Source organism: Corvus kubaryi, unplaced genomic scaffold (assembly GCF_017639235.1).
Source record: "Corvus kubaryi isolate FWS band 111438036 unplaced genomic scaffold, C.kubaryi_AGA036_p1.0 split1-65, whole genome shotgun sequence".
Lineage (NCBI taxonomy): Eukaryota > Metazoa > Chordata > Aves > Passeriformes > Corvidae > Corvus > Corvus kubaryi.
The window spans coordinates 2,940,548-2,952,693 of NW_024582080.1; the positions used below are offsets into that span (position 1 = coordinate 2,940,548).

General features: G+C 37.8%; 1 protein-coding gene across 2 annotated transcripts in view; it reads right to left on the reverse strand.

Annotated features, from left to right (window-relative positions):
- COG6 (component of oligomeric golgi complex 6) overlaps window positions 1–10,031 on the reverse strand; it is a 55,355-nt gene extending 45,324 nt beyond the window's left edge. The window contains exons 1-4 of one of the 2 annotated variants that reach the window (XM_042014319.1): window positions 9,888–10,031; window positions 9,180–9,323; window positions 8,775–8,846; window positions 5,449–5,507 (exon numbers count right to left, since the gene is read on the reverse strand). In XM_042014319.1, the coding sequence (XP_041870253.1) occupies window positions 5,449–5,507; window positions 8,775–8,846; window positions 9,180–9,323; window positions 9,888–10,016 (404 nt within the window). In that variant the 5' untranslated portion in view covers window positions 10,017–10,031. Of the gene's footprint in view, window positions 1–5,448; window positions 5,508–8,774; window positions 8,847–9,179; window positions 9,324–9,666; window positions 9,794–9,887 lie in introns of those variants that run through there. The other variant, XM_042014320.1, reaches the window with a different exon arrangement.
- Window positions 10,032–12,146: the final 2,115 nt, after the last annotated feature.

The window sequence follows — 12,146 nt, forward strand, 5'->3', positions numbered from 1 at the left end:
GAGTGGACTTAAACTTAGAAGGTTTCTCCTGTAATCCCTATCTGAAGACAGCCTGCAATGCTGCAGCCCTGCCATCTCACACATTCTGTGAAAATAATAAATGGGGAAAATTTGAAAAGGCTAAATCAAAAGTCAAGCAACACATCTGCACTGAAATGATTAAAATCTTACCAAACAGATTGCCAAACACTAGAATAAAAAATCTTACATGTTGTAAAAAAATTAAAGAAATTCAGTAATTTTCTACTTTCATACTGATTAGGCTTCCTCTAAATATGATGGGTATATATTCTTGACAAAATTTTCACATGTGAAACTTTGCAGCAATCATGCGATATATATAGATATGCATACACTAGGTAAATCAGTGTTTAGCAATGTTTAAGATCCATGATCCATGGTTTCTAAGTTGTGCACAGAGATTAAATTTAAAAGTGTGTTTCCAATGAACGTGTTCTTTTCCATCTTGTAAAGATGAGCTATTTGGTATTTCCAAACCAAACAGACTGGTATATTCAGTTTATCTTTTATAAAATCTGATATAAAGCCACTTGAAAGGGGCCTGCTCAGTCTAGCTTCAAATTTGCCATCAAATTCAAAAATGTTGCCAAAGGCATGAAAATTACACACTGTTCTCTACATCCACCTGGAATAAGATCAAAACAAATGAGCTTAAGCTGCAGCAAAAGGAGAACTAAATCAGATAGTAAGAAAACAATAAAGAACCAAAATCAATTTCCAGTGAAGACCACAGGCTCTCTGTTCCTGGGTTTTTCTTCTCAAAGCAGATTAGACAAACATCAGTCAGAAATGGTACCATATAACTGATTCTGCACTTCTGGTGAATGTTTCTCAAGCTCTAAAACCATACCTCATTTCATACTGACCAAGAGTACTTCATGTCTCAACAAAGTACATGATTGCCAGGCAGAAATGCTGGCAAGAAATAAGGCCTTGCATGTTCTCTGCTGGTTATGGCTAGAATGTGACAAAATAGTTTTTTCTTTCTTTCAGATCCATTTTAGCTGGTTTTATTCCTGTACTGCACCTTGTTACCTATGCTGTACTTTGGTACAAGTCAGGATAGAAAATGAGTCTCAGAATTTCAAGCCTTCACCCTCCCCCACATGGAATTGTAATTAAGTGTAGGCAAACACTGCTTTTTCTCATGAAGCACATTCATGGGAATAAATGTAAATACAAATTTCAAAGGTCAACGCATGAAATACATCTCATCAATGCAAACCACCAGATCACCACTTTTCTTAGCACAGGCTGATAAAAGCAAACCTGCTACAAATAGTGCTGAACTTCCTGCATAATTTCTAAAATGACTACAACAAAAAAGTTGTTTGTTAGAAAAGGAAAAAGGCACCACCAAGAGACAAGGATGAGAGATCAGTAGTATAGCACTACTGAAGCAGATGCTCACTTTGAAACACTTTTCCTAAGACTTCTGAGCTTGTATTGAACACAGACATGACAGTCAAATCATTGACTTAATTCCAAGAATGGTGTTTGTTATTCTTTATTTAAAGAACAAGTCTGAATGTAACTCAATTAAAACAAATTGAAGTACACACTGTTACATTCCTGTCTGGGAATCATATTTAACTGTATTTTAAAAAGTGAAACAATCCCAGGGCTATGTGAACCGTTTTTTGTGGAATTGATATAACTAACAATGATTCTGACATCAAACCACAAATTTCGCTCTGTTTAAGAACACAACAGAGAGTACCAAAATAAGATAGTTTCCAAAGGTGTTCAAGTGCATAATCTCCACAAAAGCTCTGAACCATTAGCCTGACTCAAAAAGTACCTGAGCCGTTTCCATTCCCATTCTTTCCTAGTTTTCAGAATATTGTGGTTTTTAGTTCTAAAACACTAGTTCTAGCTCTCAACAGCTTTTGTATTTCTGCAGACTTATTTTCAGTGAAGCCCGTGAGCATATACATACACTCACATAACTGCTCTTACTTAATTTTATAAAAATTAATATTGTAACTATTACCTTCTAGTTTCTCTTCTCAATTGTTACATTGACAACTGTAACTTGTGGCTAACCTCAAAAACAACATCTTGCACAACATCTTACTATTAAGTGCCTGGTAGAATTACTATGAAACCAGGTTTCTGGCATTCTGCACACAGTATTTGGAACTAAACAAGTTATTTCTCTGGTGTGGGAATTACTGAACTCTGGGATGCTTGTTCCCGATGCAAGGCGAAGTAGTTTAGTATTCCAATTAAGTTTTTAGTTTCTCACAAAAAAACCCCAACAAAAAACCAAAAAAAATGGAGTCAGGTATAACAAGAGAAACAACAAGTCAGAGAAAGCTATTATTAAAATCTCACTTCAAAGAGCAAGATTCTTTTTCTGTCAGCCTACTAGCAATAGCAATTAAACAAACCCACAACTTTTAAAGCACAACAGATGTTCATTGTTTGAAAACAAAGTAATCTCCTTGTTACTATTCATAAAAAACCTAATGCAACCTGAAAACAATATTAGTGTGCTCAAGTAAAAGCATACAAATCTACTGAAGATAACTGAAATGAAAGCAAATTTTTAACAATTACCAGAAATTGTCTAAATTAACTACCTCAGTTTTTCTTCATTACAGAAGTTTGTTATGAAATACATTAAAATGAACACCCTATTCAAGAGTGTGTTACTGAGAAGCAGTATCTTAACCTTATGTTATGAAGGGATGGGTTGGATGGCTTGGACTACTTTATTTCACACTACACGGTTCTATTAAGTTATGGTAAGTCTCAGTTTTAAGGAAAAAAAGAAAAAAAAAAACCATCCTAGTTCCTATGTTAAGCAGATACCATAATTTAAATAGTGTGAAGGAAAACTGTTCTAATGTACAGTAGTTTTAACTGGACTTCACACAGGAAATAAATTCAGAATAAGCAACCTAATTGACCAAAGAAACGCACCAACTCTGACATAGTCACAAATACGAAAATGCAATTGTATTAATTACTTTTTAAATTTGTTATCTAAGTAACACCCTATATCTGGCATTTATGCCAAAGCAGGTCTAAAGCTCACAACCTAAATAACAAGAAAAAAAATGCTGCAAAGCAAAAACCCAAGAATGCAGAAGTATTAACCTAAATCTGAGACAAACATGTAATTTTCTACCCCAAATACCCCAGGTGTCTTAAAATCACACATTTCACCAATATAGGAAGTCCCAAAGTGCTCATCAGGATTACCTACAGGAAACTCCAGGTGGGCAGCTCTGCCTTCAAACCACAAATCTGAGGATAACCAACAGAGAGTTGAGACTAGGATAACCAACAAGAGCTCAGGTAAGAAGCTTTGGAAACTGAAAATCATCTTGAACTACAACTAATTATATAGATGATAATACAATGCCAAAACTACTTAGTATAAAAAACCTAGTACCCACACAGAGCCACTCAGCCACCCATTCCTTTTCAAGTACAGAAAAAGAAAAAAAATCTAAATCCCTAGTAAACATAAATGCAGGAAATGGATCTGGAAGTTTATAGTCCCCCTTCAGTTTTAGATCACTGAATGAAATCGTAACATTTTTTCAGCTACATAAACATGGTCAGCTAAAGTAAATCACACAAATGCTAAGCCTAACAGAAGAACACACTAGAACAGGTCCGGTTTTCATCTCTGCATTTTAAACAGACAGCATTTTAGGACAACCCTCAGAGGAGAGAGAAGCCATGTCCTTCCAGTTTCACCATTTACTCATTTGTTGGCTAAAAAAAAGTCACATTAAGTTGAAGGCATCAGCAATTTAAGGCCTGTATATTTTCAGAGGCAAGACTTCAGGTCTTCAAAAACCCTCTAATATCTGGCAGCAGATGCCTCTTCCTGTGCTTGATGTAAACCAAAGGAATGCATCAGAACAGTAATTTAATGAGTTAAAAGAACAAATGACTAAAATGTCCCAAATAGAACCAAACAATCTTCACAATTTTTCGTAGGTTTAGGCAGGGAAAAAATTAATTTCGCTAATAAATGGTAATACGAACCTGCCATAACTATCAGACTTACTGTAAAAGTCACAGGTACTTTTTGGCTTCTGCTCATGGGTACTTCATGGTATACTTCAAAAATAAACTTCCAAACTTCTTCCTACATGTGCACTCTGAGGTCACACAGACCCTGAGAAGGACAGACTACTTCCTAAACTTTTTCCTCTTCACACTAGGGGGATGTTCTGTCTTTTAAAGGAATTAGCAGAAGGTCTTTGAAGTAAACAACAGTGCAAAGACTATCTTGTGGAAGTACTGATGTACAGTCTCCATAATCTCTTTTAATGGAATTTAAGGCCAATTAGAGATAAACCACTTGGGACTGGTCTTGGTATCTCCCATTCTGCTTCAGAACAAGGAATTAAAGCAGCTTTCCTTTTCTTGAGACTACGAAATCTATGACCACTTCTTTGTCCTACTACTTCACAGACTCATATTTAAAATGACGTATTTTCTAAGACTTCTGCTCACTTACTGAAAGAGTGTCTTTACCAAATCCTTCACTTTATATGAACCAGCACTGCATTTTATGCAGTTATTCTACATTTAACTTTTAAAATATGTACAGATTAAACTCCAGCTTCATACTCGGACATAATCCACTTCCTACTGAAGTTCGTATCATAAACCTACTGATTTTGAAAGCTGAGAGCTATCCAAAATCATAATTTCTACTAGAAACTTACTACTGCAAAATAACTGTTTCTAACCTCCAGTGAACTGTATATAATTTTCCGAAGAAAGCTCATAAAGCAAGCAGATTCATTCTTCTACATGGAGAAAACCTGAAGCTATAAAACCATACATCCTAACCATAAAAACAATAAAGACTGCTTGAATCTGTCATTAGCTATTATCCCCTTCTCAGGAATAAAAATACTGAAAAGAGAAAACTACAAATCTTTTCTTCCACAGGAGGCTGGAGAACCAAGGGAAAAAGTGGTCTGTGTTAGGCTCATTAAACAGCACTCCTGTATTTTACAGTTAGCTCTAAATAAGGCAGAGCAAGTTAGAATCCAACTTTGCACTCCCTCATCCAGTCCCTGAAAAAGAGAGAGATTTCACCTGGATACAAGGCATTAATAACAAGAAGCCTGTCAAACTGATGAGAAACTGAGTTGGTCCATAACTGTTATGACACAATATAACTTACATTTTCAACAGACTTTAGGTAAAGTGTGTCCATATTTGGCATGCTGTACCACTGTAACTGATTCTCTTCCCTATAAAGCAAATTTTTATTGAAACAAATACTAACACATATTCTCACCTTTTTGGATGATTTAGCAATAAGCTAAGAGTGCAATTAAGCTACAAACACATATAGTATTGAAAAAAACACTAAAGTCATAAATCAAAGTGGCAGAGTCACATCTAGAAGAAAATTCCATCAAATAAATAAGGTGGTATACGTACTTTTCTGCCTGCAGTTTCGTGGTTTTTACAATCAAGTCCTGGGTTTGTTCCTTTGCTGCCTAGAATACAATTAGAATTGTTAAGCATGTGAAAACCACAAACATATCAAATGTATTAAACAATCTTTAAAATAGCTAATACTTTTGAAGCTTTCTGAGTACAAGCAATTTGAAGAATGTACTCTTTGAAACAAAAGGCCTTCTTGAAACAAGTATTCATTAACTCTCCCTATGTCCGGGCATTAAAAAAAATACTTTTTTAAATCCTTATTCATTTCTGTTTCCATATTTATATACATTTATAATCACACTGTTTATTTTTAGTTTATATTTAATACAGAAACACTATAAATATTAGAAATAGTTCTGATTATTTTGTTTGCCCATCAACTGTAAATTGTTTGCTGTCACAAAACAAAAAATGAAACAAATTCCTTTGGATGCTAAACTGCTCAGTACCAGTGTCCACCCAAACTTTTTAGAGAAGATGATGAACACAGCTCTGCTAGTCTAAGCAAGCCTAGCTCTACAGTCCAACAGCTTACAGAGCTGTATGGACCAAGGACAATTATTAGGAAAAATTTCTTCACTGAAAGGGTGGTCAGGCATTGGAACAAGCTGCCCAGGGAAGTGGTTGAGTCACCATCCCTGGAGGTATTTAAAAGATGTGCAGGTACAGCACTGAGGGACATGGATTAGTGGTGGATTTGGCAGTGCTGGGTTGGACTCGATGATCTCAGAAGTCTTTCCCAACCTTAATGACTCTACCATTCTAAGGGCAATGCACTTAGGAAGTTCATTACAGTTCATCACTATTGAGTGATGGCAGTGCAAGAGAATCCATGCAGAAACAATTCCGCATCAGACAGCAACTGCATGATTAAAAGGATTGCTGCAACTGAAGTTAAAGTGTTCTGAAACTTACTGCTCAGTGAAAAGCTGAAAGACATCTGGAATTTTTGGCTTCACACTGGATGCCACCAGTGATCCCTTACACAGAAAAATGAGATGGTCTAACAAAAAAAATCCTGAAATCAAAATGCATTCAGTATAGAATAATACTGCAAAAGAAGTGCTGGAAATGGCAATAAAGATATTCTATGTGAATGATTTCAATACTGTTTAAGGGCCAAATTACAGCATTTGCCAAACTGAAGATGCCAGTCTTGAGATTCCCGAGAGGTCTAACAAAAGTATGTACACACCCTGACTCATTTCAGCCTGACACTACATTCGTTACAACAGAAAAGCAGTCAAAGTACAGAAATGCTTTGAAAGGTGAAAGTAGGACTATAACCATTCATGCCCAACTTAATTCCAAATTTTAATAAACAAAAAAGAAGAAATTTGCTTCCTTTCCAGTACTTTCTGGGCAGAAGTACTGATTACCATGAAAAATGCTAACAATAAGACAGCAGAAAGGAAGTAAAAGCATTTTTTCTGACTCCAGCTAGGTATACCAGGAAGCCAGTTTTTCTGTATATGCACTCAAATATGTGCCAGATATTGTCATCATTTTATGTACGAAATGAAAGAGAAAATCTAACCAAACGAGGTAACTGTCACAAATGAGCCAGACATGCCAGGAAAATCAGAAAGCTGGTATTTGATGTTTCTTGTATATCCCAAACAGAAACATTTTTCTCTTCCTCTCCACCTCAGTATATTAGTTAAAGCTTTCATTATACTTCAACCCCACTTAATTCCATTTCAGCACTTGCTCCTTCTCTCCCTTTCAGCCACTGCATTTATCAAGTCACTGTCCTAAAATCAAATGTGACAGTATATGGTTATTTGGATCAGATGGTATTAGAAACTTACAAAATAACAAAGCTCTGCTTTCTTAATATACTGCTCTCTTTGCACAGTTTTCTGCATTATATGCCCCAAATCCTCCTCTTTGTATCTTCTATTTGCTCTACCTAGTGCATTTTTGTCTTCTCACTCAGCTTGAGCACATGCCTGCAAGTCTTCATGTCCTACTACAGATAAAGTACCAAAGTCTCTCACAATTGAGTGCTAGTTCAGGAGCTTATTAACTTTACATTCATACACAGAAAATATGGATTGAATTGAACAAGTTACGAGTTCTACAGGGCTCTAGAGGAAACTTTCTGTGGGGCACAGAACAAAACTACCTACTGACTTCAATAGAAAAAGAAATCTCTGCAGGGTGGCTCTACTCTGGGAAAAGAAAAAAAAAAAATCACAGACAGTAGTTATATTTCATGATCTAAAGACAGAAAAGAGCAAAAATCTGCATGGACACTTGACTCATTTCCACATCTAAGAGCTTAGTCTAACAGTTCCTGAACTGCACTACGGAATATATCCACATTAACAGTGTTCAAAGAGATCTGAGACCTCTGAGGTGCATTACCCAGCTCCTTCCAAAACTGAAAATTAAGTACTGCAGTTGGCTACGCTGTACTCTCATTTTTTTTTGGTACAAGTTCATCAAGCTACAAGCACTTGTACAATGACTGTGAAACCTATTTATTTAAGCAGGAGGACATCTAATATCCACACACACATATGGAGAGTAAAACAACTGTTTTCACAGGATTTTTTAGTGAAGGATTCTTATTCACATACTATAACTTATGTGCTGTATTCAGAACAGGTTTGGTTTGGCCAAACATCTACACTTGAGCATCCATAAGCTGTTTATACTCATCACTGCATTGAATATCGAACTTTTACCCTAAAACCAAGCCAGATTTGGTAACACACCATAAAACGCAAATTTCCTATGCTTCCCAGCCCCGCCAAGAATATTATGGATTCAGAATTAAGGTGAAACAGAATTGGTTTTGTTGCATATCAGCATTCTGAGACCATGTTATGAAACAAAACCAATAAACTGAAGATGCATACCAGATTTGTCTCCCTCTCTGAATCTCTCTGAATTACAAGATACTTTCCTATGGACATACTTGAGGTATTTATATGAACACATAACAGACACAGTCAATGCAAAAGCCATTTTAAACAGAAATACACAAATTAGCCCTCAAATCTCACATTCAATCTAATAAAATATTTTCTCTCCACTTATATACACCTGGATATCACATTGCTATTCTCAAAATAAGTATATTGCTGCTTTTTGAACTACAATTTGTAAGAAATTAAAATTACTTTCTTGATACGCTTTCTAAACGAGTTAAAAGAAGCATATTAATATCCTAAAGTAACATTGTGTGCATACTACGGAAACATCTTGGTGTTGCTGTTAATCCTCAAAAATAACTGTCTGTCCTTTTAAAAGAAAGTAGTCACACCTCAAAAGGGAAAATATTCAAAGCATTTCCATTTATGTATTACCTTCAAGCGACTGGACATGTCTTCACAGCAGCTGCTCATTGCTTGCACATCTTCATTTATACTCTCAAGTTCCTGCATAAATTCAAGTAACAGTAACTGTGCTTTTAATCAGAAATGCTGTGTCCAAGACCAGCTTCCCACTGCAATTAGATGCCCCAGTTACAAGGAACATTGTTGCTCTAGGCTCTCTCTGTTAGTCAGAACAGAGTAATGCACCTCTAAAGATCAACATTCACTCAGGACTCTTATCTGTTTGAAACATCCAATGCAACATTTTCAACAAATGAAACAGTTTTACTGTAAAGTAAAACTGGAAAGTTAAAAATCTTTCTTAGCCCTTTTTTAAACTTTCAATTACATAGCAGTACTCTTGTAAGATAGCTAGTCATGCTGCAAAAATGCCACCTCTTTAACTTGCTTGAATATGTGCACAAATTCTTCGTTTATGGCCAAGCTTCGTCGTTCAATGTCTCCACGCAGGTTTCTTCGGGTGCGCAAACTGTTTTCCACAAAAAAGGTCGAGAGAGCCTTGAGTGCTTCCAGCATTTCCTAGAGAAAAACAAAAGACCTTCAGTTTGCATGCAGTTACAAAGAAGCAGGTTAAATAGCCTGTACTCACCCCAAGTTCACGGTCTTATTAAAAATAAACCAAACCTAATAAACTGTTTTAGAGGAAAAACTACCTTAACACACTCCACATCAGGTGGCAAACAACTAAAATAATTGCTGAGCTTTTCTTCTTCTCTTATAACAGAAGACTTTGTCTACAATTTTACAGTAGCTTTAATCAGTAAGACTACTTTCTGTAAATGAATGACCTATCCGCAGCCAGAAAACATTTAAATTACAAAAAGCTTGAGAAGCGCCTTCTCAAGAGGCAAGCGATACAAACCTCTCTACGACCTGAAGGGATAAAACAGGAGCGTGGCATGCTGCTGGAGAAGAGAAAACTAATTTTATTTGTAATTAAGGCTGCAAAGGGCCGCCCGCAGCTCCGCAGCGGAACTGAGGGTACGGCAGGACTCGCCCCCCCGCCGCGAAGCCTGTCGGGGCCCGCGGCCCCTGACGGCTCATCCGGCCCCCGCCCCGGCCCTCAGCCGCCGCCCGACCCACCTTGTCATTGTCCAGGCGCGTCTCCAGGATCTTGTTGAGCTTGCGGGACAGCGGGTTGGTGCCGGGGGCAGCCGGGAGCCCCGGGGCGGGGGCGGCAGCGGGCGGCGGCGGCGCAGCGGTGTCGGCCATGGCTGCGGCCCGGCCCGGCCCCAGCGCCGCGACACGGAGCGGCTCCGGCGGAAACGCGCTCCGAGGATTTGGTTCCGGCCTAGCGCAGGCCGGCTGCAGAGCCAGGCCTCACCTGGTGCCAGGTGGCACTCGGGGTTTTTCTGTTTATTTCTTTGTTTGTTTTTACTAATAAAATAAAAATACATTAAATTTAAAATATTAATAAATAAAAATAATTTACTTACTAAATAAAGGATTTTGAGTCGATGATAGAAAGAGGGTTCACTTCACGAGGCCAGATAGCGATATTTATTTCACAAAGTAAGTGCTTTAATTTTGAGCATACCTAGCAAGAAAAAATAAACGAGATCTCTATTGTATAAGCCAACAGCAGTGGCTGTAATGTGTGTCAAAATGAGGAGGGGATCTTGTTTCTGCTGTGCATTTACTGACACAGAGGTGAACTCTCAAGGTCTCATAGCTCCAGAGCACAAAATCACAGAATCAATTAAGTTGAAAAAGACATCTGAGATCGTCGAGTCCAACCTATGTCCTAACAGCACCATGTCAGCCAGACCACGGCACTGAGTGCCACATGGTGATTCCACCACCTCCCTGGGCAGCCCATTCCAATGCCCAATCACTCTTTCTGTGAGATTGATTTCTGTGTGGAGAAATTCCTCTTGGTGTTCTACCTCAACCTCCCCTGGTGCAGCTTAAGACTGTGACCTCTCGTGTTGTCACTTGTCCTGTCTGAAGTGCTGAGGGGAGATGGAGGAATTTCTGTAGGCTTTTCCAAAGGACAGAAAGCAGGTATGCAGATAAAGGTAAGACACCATGGAAAGAAGATGACTAATAGTGCACAGCTGTTATATAAGCAGACACGGATCCCACTGTGGTATTAGCTGTGAAAACAACATCACCTTTCCATTTGTCTGATGGTGTGAGGTCAAAAACCAAAGACTCAAGCAGTAGCTTAACTCTTCAGGAGTTTGGGGGTTTCACATTGCTCTTTCAAAGACTCTTCCTGAAAATAACTGCAAACAAGTCAAGTAGACATTGCCTTTATGCCCAAGGTGGAGCACTGAGCTTCTGAATGCTTTTATTCATTAATTATTTGTTCTTTTAGTTTGAGTCATTTACCTCAAGAAAAAACTGTGGGACCAGAGCCCCACTCTTGAAATCTTAGCATGATGGAGACAGCGATAGGCTATTTTTTTATTTAATTTTTGTTTGTTTGCTTCCTCACATGGATCCTCTACATAAAAGGCCAGCTTTTCTGAACGGTCTGTGTAGTGCCTTGTTTCTATTCTTGGCTAGTCAGCAAGAAGGTTTTCAAGCATTTTTAGACATCTTGTTTTCCTTAGTTTCTGTTTCTCATCCACCCTATTACACTGATGTTATCTCCTTCTAGATGTCCCTTACTTCTGACTAAGCTTCCAGGAGCCAGGATCTTGCTTCTCCATGTCAGAAGAGATAAAATAGCCTGCAGTCATCACAGGTGTAAGCAATTGATATTTAAGCATGTCAAGAAAATCCTATTATTAGAAAGATCCCCTCCCACCTATAAGCTGGATGTTGTTAGTTGTTTGAACAACACTTCAGATGTTGTTAACCTGATGGATGAGTTGACAGAGTGAAGGCACACCTTGAAGTCAGAAAGGCTCCAACATCTGAAGCACAAGTGTCAGATAAGTCACGACCATTGCCAAGTCTTGTCCAACAAGTTATACCACAAACATACAAGGAGCCAGAAAGAATTCCCTCTATTAGTCAGTACATGCATTTTCTTTTGAAGCAACCAGTTCTGTTTTCAGGTGCTTCTTCATGGGTGTGCATTTCTTCAAGAATGTGTTTTGTGAGCCAGAATACTTCTAGCTAATGAAAACATTAGGCTGACAGGAACCAATGGAGTTTTGAAACAGCATGTGTTTATCTATGCATGTGTTCTTTTGAAAAAATGAGGATAAATAATCAAGGGAGCACTTCTTTACCTCTCACAAGTCTAAAACGTGTTTGTATGAGGACACCGGTGCTTATCTCTTGTTCATCTTTTAGGAATATTATATGCAGCTATAAAAAGAAATCCTCTCTTTTTCTGATACAAATAATATTTTCAGGGTAGATTTTTCCTCAGAACAGACCTTTTTA